Below are 15,000 nucleotides of genomic sequence, written 5' to 3'. Positions count from 1 at the left end.
GAGGGCTTCGCGACCCACTATGGATCTTTGGCGACCCATAGGTTGGGTCCCGACCCATAGGTTGGGAACCACTGATATAGTGTATAACTGGAGGCTAATTGTTGAACACAGATGAGTATCCATCCAATATGTGTTGGCTATGTGTTGGCCATATCATGTTATCAATATGGCCTGATGTCAGAGTCTGGTTCGCTTTGATAAGCCTCTTCACCTGAGGGAGGTGATGGGGGAGATAAAGACAACATGTCTGGATGGCAGCAATCCAATGAAGAAAAACTAGAGATGTGAGAGCCAGAACCACACACATTCACCTTGCGTGGTAAAAGCTGAAAAGTCCTTAAACAACATTTGCAACAGCAGTGTGCATTTACCATACAGTGCACAAACATTAACCCCTTCACATTCCTGGTGATTTGCCTGAAAAGCTCTGTCCAAATTGAAAGTATTGCCGTATTCCAGCCCTTTGTGCTATTGACATAAAAATGACCACTTCTATAAAGCAGACATTCTGTGGTTTCCTTCATGTATAGTCAGATTCACTGTAAATTGTTCTGCTGAAATCTGCAGATTAAAACTGTTTTGCTTTGCCTGTTTCTTAGAAACTAGTGATACACCAGCCTCCCCCATGCCAAACCTATGATTACAGGTTACAGGCGGTTAACTCCCATGAAACTTTCAAAATGTATAAAGGTTGGCTGCTGAAAGGTTAAATAAAAAAGACACATTAACTGTTTGCAGATAATGAAAATGCCAAGGGCAGCCAGTAGCACCATTAAGTGACTTAACCGTCCTAGCCTTCGAAGGGCCTTAAAGCGAATGTAAAAGGGCTCTATCATTACATTCTTTATAATGCATCCCACTGCTATCGCTAACACACACACACATGCACATGCACGCACACACACACACAGACACACACGCACAGACACATTCACAGACACACACACACACACACACACACACACGCATGCACATACACACGCACGCACACACACACACGCGCACAAACACACACACACACACACACACACACACACACACATGCACGCACACACACATGCACATGCACACGCACGCACACACACACACACACACACACACACACAGACACACACACACAGACACACACGCACACACACACATCAACACACACACACACACACACACACACACACACACACACACACACACACACACACACACACACACACACACACACACACACACACACACACACACACACACACAGACACAGACACACACACACATCTCCTCTCCTCTCATCTCGTCTGGCCGAGTACTATACTACCTGCAGGGCCAGGGCCAGCTGTTGCTCATAAAACTGCACGGCGGTGGCCATGTCTTTCTTGCAGACGGCGATGTCACCGAGGTTACCCAGGGCGCGGAAGCGGGCCTGCGCGTTGTCCAGAGACTGGGCAAGTGACAGCAGGTACTTCTGGCACTCCTCCGCCTTGGCAAAGTCACCCAGCGCCTTGGAAAACACATGTGAGTCAATAACGTTTTAGCAGTAGCACATGTCATGGTGGTGAAACTTCTATTCTGCCAATGACACTTTTGTATGGATTATTCTGTTGAGCCCCCCAAAAAACCATCATTGACCCATGTACAGACGTGCAAATTACAGGGTCGTAGTACGCATTCGACTTGAGTCTGGACAGAAGACATTTTTACTACAGACTCGGACTTGTCTTGGACTTGCTAGCACTGCACTGGGTACCAGGAAGGGGCTACATTGAGTTTAGGTAATTCAGTATACAGGTCTAATAACCCTATTTACAGTATTTCTCAATTGGTTTTGTACATTTCTCGAATCTCTCTCGCAATTTGCAAAACATAATATTCATTCTCAAAACAGCTTTAACAAATGGCAAAACACAGTGGATAACCTGCAAAACCGAGTCTCTTGCTCAAAACCCTTATTTGTCTTTCAAAATCAAGTTTTTTGTGTCAATGAACGTATCAGCGCCAGCAGAATGGTTAGTCATTGTGTCATAGTGTATGGACAAGCTAGTCAAATCAATTTATCATGTTGTCAATTGAATAGTACACTCTTGAGGATCTTTTCTGAAGCGAAATGTTGTTTAGATTGGATGGGAAATGTTGTAAATTCAGCTTTATATTACATTGATCAGATAAGATTGAGATAGTTTCATGCATTCAGTGACAAAGCTTTTTGAGTGATATGACAAAAGCAATTGATAATATACGAAATCACTGAGAATTGTACACAGCCATGGCATGGTGGACGAGAGCATTTGCTATATGCCGAAAACAATGAGAAACTGATTTGACCATGTGCACAGGTAATACCAGGAAGTCACAATTGAACAAAGACTTTTCATTATCATCATTCAATCATTCAATCATTATTCTGTTGTGAGAAATGTACAAAACCAATTGAGAAAAACTGTAACACAGATAGCTGATCTGGGCACAGTGCTTGAAGTGGAAAAAAAGAGGTGCAGGAACCTTAATCGTCCGAAAATACCATACAATGAGAAGTGAAGGAATCCCTGATTTTCCGACAGTCTCATCAGTACCAAATCAGTACAAGTCACGTTTTTGAAGGCCTATTGCCTACACACATTTTGAAAAACTTGTTTTAAACTTATAAAATGTGGCGCACGAGATAAGTTCTGCCGGAACTCTGATGATGAAAATTATGAGGAAGGGGAGCTAGGTTCTACTGAGTCCCCCCCCCCCCACACACTTCAAACACTGTCTGGGCAAGAATAAAGACTGACCTCCAAGTGATAATTATGTAATGATAAGATGCCACATTAGGGGATCTAATTTGTTAAAATGGATTGTTATCATGCCAATTACATAGCAATGTTCCATATCACGTTATTGTTTTCAATATCCCTTTTCCTGATACAGTTTTTCTCAATTGGTTACACACGATTTTGGAATCATGTCTTGACCTTACACACTATGGGCACAACCCCTCACTTATCCAGCAAAATGAACGTACTGTATTGTCTCAAAACAATGTACTCTGTTCTAATAAGACAATTTTGTTGTCAAATGGAAAACACAAACCATCATTTGAATTTACTGTAATATATACTGCACCTTGAAGATGAGCCTCAGGTTGCAGTAGGCGTTGGACGGATAATCACTTCAATGTAGTAGCAATAATAATCACTAGAAAGATCAATGTTACCAATACTAGGCTATGTTTTAGGCCTACCTTGAAGGCCAACCCCAGGTTGCAGTAGGCCTTGGCCTGGCTCAGCTTGTCGTGGAGGTCCTTGGCCAGCGCCAGGTCCTGCTCGTAGTACTTGACGGCATCCCGGAAGCTGCCCAGGCAGTAGTGGGCGTAACCCAGATTGTGGCACACCTGTCATATATTATAAACAGGTAAATAAACAGGTAAATGTATTGGCAACAGGTAAACTGCTACTATTTTTATTATTCTGAGGAAGGGCCGTGGTGGCCCGAAACATCTAAACAATAAATGAAACAAAACAAAAATAATCACGTTAAATGCAACGACTCTCTCACAACTGTAAATCGATCCTCAGTACAATTACAGGGAATTGCCAACTTTGATTGGCAATTGGGGAATTGCACACTCGTTTAGTAAACAGGTAAGCTCATGGCTACTGGATTTTTTTACTCTAAGGAAGGGCCGTGCTTAGCCTGACTGTGTGTGAGCTCACACGAGGGTCTGGAGGACCTGCAGATTTGTCCTGCAGGTACTGCCCAGAGTAGACCAAACCCAATTGTCACCAACATTGTAATTGCCAAGTCTTTATCTGTTACTTAAGGCCCTCAGTAATGTCATAGCCATGTTGTCAGGGGTGGAGCTATAGGAGAGGGGCAAGCAGGGAAATTTTCCCTGGGCCCATTGCCCTCCTGTATTGGTGGCGGGGGCCCTAGTATGAGCATGGCACACCATACATGGGGTCCTATCAATATTTTGCCCTCTGGCCTTGTGTGCAATTGTTCCTCCAGTGCATGTTGTTATGATGTATTTGAATATTCTTAGCAAATGACAAAGTTTCAGACCTTGCCCTCGCTCTCCATGTCCTGCAGGTCTGGGGAGAGTCGCAGGTACTGTTCGTAGTAGGGCACGGCCTGGGCGAACTCCCCTCGCGAGCAGTGGAAGTTTCCCAAGTTCCCCAGGGCCCGGGCCTCGCTCTGCACGTCACGCAGCTCCCGCGCAATGTTGAGGTGGTTCTGGTAGTGCTGCAGCGCCCGGTCATGGGCTCCCAGTGCCTGGTAGATTAAAGACCATTAAAAAGAAAAGGTTTTAGTGATTTAAAATATATATATATTTAAGCCATCATCAATACTACTACTAGTTCTCTTACTACTACTAGTACTGCAACTACTACTACTACTGCTACTACTACTACTACTAATATTTAACTATAGTGCCTTTCAAGATAGTACAAGGACACTGTACAGTACAGAAAATTAAAATAGTTGTTGTATCTATTGTATTAAAAAGTATCAATTATCATTTTTCAAGAGTAAAGTTTTCTGATTCATCACCCACCTGGTAGGCCACGGCCAGGTTTCCGTGGGTGGAGGCCTGCGATGCGCGGTCGTTGACCTCCATGGAGATCTGCAGCTCCTGCCGGTGGTACCGCACGGCCTGCTCGAAGGAGCCCAGCGCGTTGTAGGCATTGCCCATGTTGCCGTACGCCCGGCCCTGCGCCGCATAGTCGCTCAGCTCCTGCGCGATCGACAGGTGGGTTTTGTGGAGCTTCAGCGCGGTCTCGTACTCGCCTTTCATCTGATGGATGATGCCTATGGGTGGGAAAGAGGAATAGAAAGTGGAGGAAAGTTAGAAGAAAGTGTCATGGTGTGTTTCGTTGCAAAATGACTGATTTCTTGGCCCTGCCATGGCTCTAACGGTAGGGCACTGGGCTGCTACGCTGGCGATCCGGGTTCGATTCCAGCCCGGGTCATTTGCCTATCTGTCCCCTCTGGTTTCCTGTCTCGTTCTCCACTGTCCTATCACAATAAAGGTTACAATAATGGTAAATGGACTGCATTTACAGTATATAGCACCTTTCCACTCCTTCGAGCACTCACAGTGTTTTACATTGCATGCCTCGTATACACCCTTTCTCTCACACATTCACACACCGGCGTTGGCTGTCATGCACCACCCTGTCACCAGGAGCAAATTGGGGTTTGATGGGGTCGTGTGGGGCTCGAACCTGCAACCTTCTGGTTGCCAAACAGGCTACTCTACCACCTGAACAACCATCACAATGACAGGGCACCCAAATGTGTTACAATGTATCCCAACTAACAAACCATGTAATTATGATGATAACAATAGAGACAGACATTGAAAAAAAAACAACGATCAGGCAGCAGTGTGAGCGTGTCTCTTCTACATTTGGATGACGAGAATGGCATTAACGAGTTGGCTGAACGTCAGGATACATCACACAAACGCGTGCAAAGTTTTGTTGGACCTCCTGCTCCTACTAACCGATTTATCGGGCAAAACAGATTTACACCAGTCGCAATTTGCATTAAAAACACACTCAAAGCCTCGTGTAAAACCTTGATGACATGATTTGATTTCGCTTTTTAATTAGTTTTTCTTTTATTTTTTTTTCATTTCTCCTCCAGCTGGCAGGGACAAAGAACACAGGGGCCCAACCCAAAGGATGGCACATAAAAAGCGTTAATTAAAAACCATTCTGATTCCTCTCTCTCTCTCTCTCTCTCTCTCTCTCTCTCTCTCTCTCTCTCTCTCTCTCTCTCTCTCTCTCTCTCTCGCTCTCTCTCTCTCTCTCTCTCTCTCTAGAGACCACATTTCAACATGTATGTCATTAAACACATCACACAGTTTAATTTTAATAACCACTAAAGTTGATGGCACAATCACCATATGTAATGCAAACACACACACACACACACACACACACACACACACACACACACACACACACACACACACACACACACACACACACACACACACACACACACACACACACACACACACACACACACACACACACACACACACACACACACACACACACACACACACACACATACACTGCGCGAAATAAAAAAAGAAGAAAAAGATGATAATAGTCAGATTAATGCGCCGCAGTACAATAATTTTGTGCTAACATCAAGAAGATCGAGTCGACACAGAACACACCAAAACACACACAAAACAGAAACCAGCTGTCGCCATTCAATTGAGAGTAAACAGCCCTAAAAACACAAATGAGAGAGGCCTCTGGTACATTATTGAACAGCCTGAGAACTGAGAACGGAGAGTTAATACCACCAATAAAAAAGCATCAGTGCTGTCATTGACAAATCCTACTACTTCTTCCCAGTGCCAGTTCCCACACTGTCCTCGCTACCACTACCCCTCGTCCCCTCTACCCCATGCACACCACTACCAATAGCTCTAGAGAGAGAGAACGAGAGAGAAAGAGCGAGAGAGAGAGAGAGAGAGAGAGAGAGAGAGAGAGAAAGAGCGAGAGAGAGAGAGAGAGAGAGAGAGAGAGAGAAGAGAGAAGAGAAGAGAGAGATCTAGCTTTGCAGGCTCATAGCCCCATGGGAGCTTAACCCCGGCAGAGAGTCTCCTGATCCAGCTCTGCTGTCGCCTGGCTCTCCATAAAATAATAATTATAGCTGTAATATCAAACACAAGCTGCACCAGAGGCATGGGGAGAGGAGAGGAGAGCAGAGGAGAGGAGAGGAGAGGAGAGGAGAGGAGAGGAGAGGAGAAGAGAGGAGAGGAGAGGAGAGGAGAGGAGAGGAGAGGAGAGGATAGGAGCAGAGAGGAGAGGAGAGGAGAGGAGAGGAGAGGAGAGGAGAGGAGAGGGGGATAGAGGAGAGGAGAGGAGAGAGAGAGAGAGAGAGAGAGAGAGAGAGAGAGAGAGGGAGAGAGGGAGAGAGAGAGAGAGAGAAAGAGAGAGAGAGAGAGAGAGAGAGAGAGAGAGAGAGAGAGAAAACAAGCAATAGAGCGAGAGAGAGAAGAGAGAAAAGAGAGAGAGAGAGAGCGATGTATGGAGAGATAGAGAGCTAGAGAGTACGAGGAGAGGAGAGGAGAGGAGAGGGGAGGAGAGGAGCAGAGAGGAGAGGAGAGGAGAGGAGAGGCGAGGCGAGGCGAGGCGAGGCGAGGCGAGGCGGGAGAGGAAAGGAGAGGAGGGGAGAGGAGAGGAGAGGAGAGGAGAGGAGGGGAGAGGAGAGGAGAGGAGCGTAGTAGTAGGGGAAAAGAAGCATGTCTCTTGGAGCAAGAGAGCAAGCGAAAATAAAAGAGAAATACAACCCTACATACTCTCCCACACATATACTACATGTACATACAGATGAGGAGAGATGAAAAATGCAGAAAGGGGGAAGAGAGGAGGACGAAAGGAGTGGAAAGCAGAGGGAAAGAGAGAAAATGAGTATACCAAGAGAAGCACAGACGGAGATGTAAATGGAAAGAAGAAAGAAAGTGGCAGAGAGAGAAAGCTGGGAAAAAGAGTGTACAGAGATGATGGAAACCAAAAGAAACAGGACCGTGAGTGATATGAAAAGAAAACGAAAAATAGAAATGGAGAAGCGGAGGATGACAGAAGATGAGAGAGACAGAAGGAGAGACTGTCAGTGTGTGAACATTAGAGAGAATGGCAGAAAGATAGAGCGAAAGCACTAGACGGAGAGAAAATGCCCGGAGCAGGCCTGATGAAGGGAAGCACGGGTACGCCACAGGGCTGAACGATTACAGGCACTGAAGAACAGAAGAAGAGAACAGAACAGAGGAGCGGGGAAGAAACGAGAAGAGCGAGAAGAGAAGAGAAGAGAAGAGAAGAGAAGAGAAGAGAAGAGAAGAGAAGAGAAGAGAAGAGAAGAGAAGAGAAGAGAAGAGAAGAGAAGAGAAGAGAAGAGAAGAGAAGAGAAGAGAAGAGACTCCAGCCCTGCACATGTCTGCTGTGCTGATACTTGTTTAGAGGAGAAGAGAGACAGACACAGGAGAGGAGAGGAACGAGGGAAGAGAGGATAGAGGAGTGTGGAGTAAAAGTAAAACAGCTGTGGAGGTCGGAGGGAAGGAGGTGGGGAGGGTTTGGAACTCAACAGGGAGAGGCCAGGGCCAATAGGGGGAGAGAAGAAGAAAACAGAGGTGATGAGAAGAGATGAGAGGAGTAAAAAAGAGGAGAGGAGCATCAGTAGCCTGGAGCGGAGGAAAGGAGGGAAGGACGTGCGGCTGGTTTGGAGGTCAGCAGGGAGATGCTGGTGCTGTGGGAGGAGAGGAAAGCAGAGGTGATGAGAAGAGGAGAGGGGAGAGAGGAGGACAGGAGCATACTATCTGTAGCTTGAGAACGGTGGGGCTGTTGGCGTAGGACTGACGCCAGGGACACATACAGTACATGCAAATGGATTGACTAAGCAAAGCAAACTTCGCCATTCATTCCTATGAGGGAAGCAAAAACAAGCGAACAGGAGCGGAGGGAAACGAAAATATGCGACCAAGTTTAAATATTATGCAAATGAGGAGGGACTTTCGCCTGCGGTGGTCAATCAAATCAACAAAATAAATGTTTAATTCTAGTATTTGATTCACCGCAGTGACCTGATGACCGTTGAGCTCTCAGAATGGAACACTGCATTTCACTTCGCTCGTTACGCCTGCAACTAAGTGTCCCCAGAGTGAGAGGCCTGTGCAGCGCGGGAGGGGGGTCCCAACACTGCAGCTGCTATAACAGTATAAGATGAAGCAGATTAGGAGAGGAGAGGAGAGGAGAGGAGAGGAGAGGAGGAGGAGAGGAGGAGGAGAGGAGAGGAGAGGAGGAGGAGAGGAGAAGAGAAGAGAAGAGGAGAGGAGAGGAGAGGGGATGAACGGAGAGGAGAGGAGAAGAGAAGAGAGGAGAGGAGAAGAGAAGAGAAGAGAAGAGAAGAGAAGAGAAGAGAAGAGAAGAGAAGAGAAGAGAAGAGAGGAGAGGAGAGGAGAGGAGAGGAGAAGAGAGGTGGAGAGGGGAGTAGAACAGAGGAGAGGAGTAGAGTAGAAGAGAGAAGCCACTGGCTGGGAGAACAGGAGGTGATATCGGGTTTGAGACTCAAGAGAGAGTGAGGCAGAGGTGAGGAGAAGAGAAGAAAGACGACAAGAAAAGAGGAGAGGAGGTGCTGTCGGTTTGGTTTGGATTTCGGTAGAGGGCGGTGTGGCCTACCCCACTCCAGAAATGTAGGAAAATTAGAGGAGATGAGAGGAGAGGGGAGGAGAAGTGATGACCGAAGAGGAGAGAGACCGGAGATAGGAGAGGAGAAAAAATCAGAGGTGGTGGGAAGAGAAGAGATGAGAGGAGATGAGAGGAGATGAGATGAGAGGAGAGGATATAGGAGAGGAGAAGAAATCAGAGGTGGTGGGAAGAGAAGAGATGAGAGGAGATGAGAGGAAAGGAGGTGAGAGGAGAAGAGATGAGAGGAGATGAGAGGAGATGAGATGAGAGGAGAGGGAGGCCAACTTTTTTGGAACTCAGTAGGAACGGACCGTTGCCTACCCCACTCCGGCAATGTAGCTGCTGCAACAGTATGTATGTTTACTCACCTTGGGAGATTAGAGAAGAGAAATGGACATGAGAGGAGAAAAGAGACAGAGATAAGAGAGAAGCGAGGAGACAGTGGAGACAGGAGAGAGGAAGGAAGAGGTGAGGAGTACAAAAGAGGAGAGGAGAGGGCCGGTGGTTTGGGGCTCACCGGTGAGAGGCCTGTACGGTGAAGGGAATTGTAGCCGCGGTAACAGTGTGTATGTTTACTGATCTCATTGAAGCGCAGCATCCAAGACATGCTGCGCAGGGTCCAAGATGAGGAAGATGAAAGCAGGAGGAGGAGGAGGAAGAGGAGGAGAAGTGTGTGATAACACTAACACACAGCAACTTCAAACGCAAACAAGCAAAGCAGCGCTCCCTCACAGTTGCCTCACACAAACAGAAAAAAACCCCTCTCAAACACACACATAAGCTCAAAGCGCTTGACTTTGGTCTTCTTGCTTTCATTCATGCTTTTTTATTGCTTCAGCGTCTTCTTATGCTGTTCTTGGCCATGGTGTGTGTGTGTGTGTGTGTGTGTGTGTGTGTGTGTGTGTGTGTGTGTGTGTGTGTGTGTGTGTGTGTGTGTGTGTGTGTGTGTGTGTGTGTGTGTGTGTGCGCGTGCCTGTGTGTGTGTGTTCTTGCATGGGAAATTACCCAGTGCCTTTTTGAACTCACATGGTTGTGAAGTGGAGGCCATCATAAGAATGACTGGCAGTTATTATTGGTATTATTGTGACTGTATTATTGCTACCACTCAATTTGCAACTGATATCTGACTGTCAGGACTAGGGCTGGGTGAAATAATCGATTCAATCGATAATCGATCGATATCATTTAAAATTCACATAATCGATTCACAGGGCACAAAATCGATTTTTTTGCTCTTTTTCTTTTTGTTCTTTTTGTTTCATTTAGGTCTATGGAAAATACCCAGTAGGTATTAGTTAATTAGGCCTAGGCCTACTTATTACAAATAAGCAATCTGTTAACACTGTCAAGCCACAGCCCTTTGACATTTTTATATAAAAATAGGCAACAGCTTCTTTTGGGGGAAATCCTTGCACCAAAAAGGGAACGGATTGAATCGATTCGGAGTGAATCGAATTGAATCGAATCGAATCGTGATTAATCGATTCAAAACCCTCAGAATCGAAATCGAATCGATACAGGAACATAACTACAATACCCAGCCCTAGTCAGGACTATCTTTGTTATCGTAAAGTGTCCAATTGTTATATTTTGCTTTGCCATGTTAAAACCCTTGATTGTCATATGTTGTTTGTAGTTTTGTATGTTGACTCCTGCTGTTATTATACTTTATTATATGGTGTGACGTCATCGGTCGAATGCTCCATTCATTTCAACGGGGCTCCCCAACGTTCGCACGTCTGTTATTTTTCGATAACGGACGGGTTGGTCTATAACAGACCGCTGTCAATGGCAACAAGACTTTTCACTGCTAAAGCGACTTTTCAACAAGACTCTAATCAGCTGCCGTGATAGACAACACCTGTTGTCCTGGCTACCTAGCTGTTGCCTAGCGGTGTTCCACAACGGCACTGTTTTGTTTTGCGCAGCAACAATCTTAACATTAAATAGGCCTTAAGAAATGTCCCCGCCATGTGTGAATCATTTAAGTATATCCATATAATAAGCGGGTTAACTTTCGGCGAGTCGGTCGCTTTGTGGAATAGCAGCACTTCAGAGAGAACAAGACCCCTCCGCTCCGCGTCGGGGTCTAAAGATTCTCTCTGTCGTGCTGCTATTCCACGGTAGCGACCTTCTCGCCGAACGTTAACCCTTACATAATATGTATGTGGACCCCTGGAAGAGTAACTGAAAACGTCGGCATAAGCTAATGAGTATTCAAAGTAAAACAAAATCCTAGTAAATGTTCAGCACAAAACTGTTATGTTTAGCACATTTCTAGTACATGAATAAACCTGCCTTGCCCTGGCAAGCACAGACACTAAAAGTCGTACAACAACAACATCTGGCGTTGGTGCCCCCACCAATGCCACCCTCGCCACCTCACCACCCACTGTTCGACTAGTCCATATATCAATTATTACTATTACTGTATTACTTTGATAATTGGTATTGTTTTATTTGTAACTATTATCTATCAGGACTATCTTTAATGTGTCTATTCCAGTTAGTATATTTTCTTTCACCATGATTGTGATGAAGTCAGGGAAGTCGCATGGTACCGTATGTGCATGGATTGGGCCAAAAAGATGTGTCTACTGCGCCACAAATAAACCTGCCTTACCTTGCAGGAGCCAGAAGTAGAACAGCCACCACCGGAGTTGGTGCCCAACCCAACCCAACACCACCCCCACCCCCACCCTCCCACTATAAAGCCACCCTTGCCCCCTAATCACCCTCGCCACCCTGTGTTCAGGCCAGCCCATATGTCCCCCCCGACTGGCGCGGGCAGGGCAGGTGGGGCGCAAGAAGGTGACCCAGCAGGGGGCCCGTCTGCTCCACGTCAACTCGCCAGAGGCCCGCTAGCCGATTAGTCACGGAGGGGCAGGCAGGAAGGCAGGAAGGCAGGAAGGAAGGAAGGAAGGAAGGAAGGAAGGAAGGAAGGGTGGGACGGAGGAGTGGGGGGTCAGAAAGGCAACCTCGACCACGATGGAGAGGGCGCAACAGCCGATAAGAACAGAACTTCAGCTGCAGGGTGAATTCAAAGACTTACATGAAGGACTAACTAGAGGAAGTATTACATTTATTATCTATATGGTAATTTAAAGGATAACTTCTGCCAATTTCGACATGCAGTTGTAATGCTCACACTACCCTAAGCTTGTCAGTACCTGAGAGGTGTTTTTTCAGCCTTTTCCGAGATCCTGGACATTGTAATGGGGAAAGGCGTTTGTTTACATAAAAAAAAACATCTTGATTTATTCCCAATAACATCCAAAAGGTTATGCAACATCAGCAGACAACTAGCACACAGCGATACCTTTTGGGATAATATTTGGAGTAGGCCTATGTTAAGAAGGTTTTTAAAGCAAACAAAGTCTGCCCCCTATTAGAATAGCACAGATCTCGGAAAGGGCTGAGTCGGAAAATGCAGCAACACGGAATACTGACAAGTCAAGGGTAGCGTGAGCAATACAACAGCATATTGAAATTAGCCGAAGTTATCCTTTATCACTGGAAAATTGAATGTGCACCGTGGATTTGTGGGGTAGAGTGGGGGAGTGACAAAATAGTAACCTCGACCAGGGTGGATGGACTGTGTAAAAACAGTTGGCTGGAGCGATTAGGAGAGGTGTTAGGAACGGAGAATGGGGGGGGAGACAGACAAGCACAGAACTCATTGACCCCCTCCCAATCATGTTTGGGTATGGGGATTTAGGCTGGTGGCATGAGGCATCACAACACCCTGGCACCACTTTTTAACCAACCGCACCGTGTGCGTGCCACTGACACCACCGTGGTTGTTGTAGTAGCCACGCCAGCTTAAACCAACACGTTCTGGGGCTTAAGCAGTTGTGCTTGGTGGTGGCACACGGCTGGAGGTCACAGACAGGCGTCTAGTGCACACAGCAGCTGTGGCCCTCCAGGAGTCATGTGTGTGTCCATGTGTCAGTGTGTGTGTCCGTGTGTGTGTCTATGTGTGTGTGTGTCTATGTGTGCGTGTGCGCGTGTGCGTGTGTGTGTGTGTGTGTGTGTGTGTGTGTGTGTGTGTGTGTGTGTGTGTGTGTGTGTTCGAGTGTGTGTGTGTGTGTCCGTGTGTCCGTGTGTGTGTGTCCGTGTGTGTGTGTCCGTGTGTGTGTGTGTGTGTGTGTGTGTGTGTGTGTGTGTGTGTGTGTGTGTGTGTGTGTGTGTGTGTGTGTGTGTGTGTGTGTGTGTGTGTGTGTGTGTGTGTGTGTGCAGTGTATGTACATTAAGAGAGGTGTGGAAAAGCATGCTGTACACACTTCCTGCATGCGTCCACAGACTAGTAGAGTGTGTGTGCTGCATGAGGGATAAACTGCCCAAGGGGCACATACATACACACACACACACATACACACCCTATCCTATCTCCTGTGTGCATGGAACACATTCAGACATGTGCACACAGACTAGTATTACGTTACATTACACTTTGCTGACACTTTCATCCAAAGCAACTTATTTACAGAGCATTGGCTATCTGGATTAAAATTGATGTTCAAAATCTTCACATTGACATGTCCACATACTGTTCAGTACAAGGTGTTAGGTTAAGTGGTAATGCGGGTGGGAGGGGGGATTGTCACTCAGGTTGTGAAACTCCAAAGCAATCACTAGAAATGAATCAGCCTTGTGAAAGACAGGGGCTTAGACGCGGTGATTTAGCCAAGAGTTTTCAATTATGCAACAACAGTTGGAGTAATGTTTCAGGCAAACATGCACAAACACACACGCATGCACGCATCCACACACACACCAATAGATTTTTTTTGTAATGTTGTGAACTACACTAATGACAAGTCTCATGACAGATACACATCGATGACTGAGATAATCAAACTGGAAAAAGACCCCCCCCTCGCCCCTCCCCCACAGGGTGTGTGTGTGTGTGTGTGTGTGTGTGTGTGTGTGTGTGTGTGTGTGTGTGTGTGTGTGTGTGTGTGTGTGTGTGTGTGTGTGTGTGTGTGTGTGTGTGTGTGTGTGTGTGTGTACGTGTGCGCCCGTACCCACCCTCTTTTCCCCATCAACATCTTTGTGTTGAGCGGGAACGCCTCATTTAACTCCAATGCTGTATTTTTTAATCACGAACAACACAAACAGAAAAGTGTAATTTCGCGAGGTGCTGCAACGGTGTAATATAATGTGGGTAATGTGGCATTGTAATGTGACACCATTCCATAGGGGGCGCAATGGGATAAGGCACTGTACAATACATCCGGGGACCCGGGTTCAATTCTGACCTCAGATAATCTTCTAATTCTTCCCTATCTTCCTCTTCCTCCTCATATTTGCCTGTCCTGTCCTGTCTCTCACACTTGTCCTTTCCAAAAAAAGGCCCAGAAAGCCCAAAAAGTATCTAAAAAATAGAGATGTGCTCAGAGAGCGCATGCACCTCTGCCCTCAGGTGGAGAGACACACCCAGCGAACGTACATACAAACTGACGAATGTACAAATAAATAGGACGATCACATAACTTCCTTGGTTGAGGTAATAAGCTACTATTCAGTCAAACTCCATGTGATCCGAACTACTCCATCAGTTGGTAGATATTTACAGGTCAACTACAACTGCTTTGGGAGCCCTCCATCTCTCTCCGTTTCCAAACCTCCATAGAGTTTAATATCCGTACACTTTAATAACTGGTCAACTGTCTTCAGTGAAGCGGAGCCACATATCAAGAGATGACGGTTTGACATTCAAAAAGGGGAAATCTATCGATTTTGGTTCCCAGAGGGGTGCAGCACGGCCTTTTGCATCAGCCGAGGGGGCCTCTGACCGGCATTCATCCGCTGCCTT

General features: G+C 46.3%; 1 protein-coding gene across 2 annotated transcripts in view; it reads right to left on the bottom strand.

The window, feature by feature from the left end:
- The window catches only part of LOC134436928 (tetratricopeptide repeat protein 28-like), a 420,849-nt gene that overhangs the window by 85,059 nt on the left and 320,790 nt on the right, over positions 1–15,000 (bottom strand). For both annotated transcript variants that reach the window (XM_063186277.1, XM_063186278.1), the window contains exons 7-10: positions 4,529–4,782; positions 4,036–4,245; positions 3,215–3,364; positions 1,310–1,492 (exon numbers count right to left, since the gene is read on the bottom strand). In XM_063186277.1, coding sequence (XP_063042347.1) covers positions 1,310–1,492; positions 3,215–3,364; positions 4,036–4,245; positions 4,529–4,782 — 797 coding nt within the window. The remainder of the gene's footprint in view (positions 1–1,309; positions 1,493–3,214; positions 3,365–4,035; positions 4,246–4,528; positions 4,783–15,000) is intronic.

Source organism: Engraulis encrasicolus, chromosome 21, assembly GCF_034702125.1.
Source record: "Engraulis encrasicolus isolate BLACKSEA-1 chromosome 21, IST_EnEncr_1.0, whole genome shotgun sequence".
Classification (NCBI taxonomy): domain Eukaryota; kingdom Metazoa; phylum Chordata; class Actinopteri; order Clupeiformes; family Engraulidae; genus Engraulis; species Engraulis encrasicolus.
This window is presented reverse-complemented; position numbering and strand designations above follow the sequence as displayed.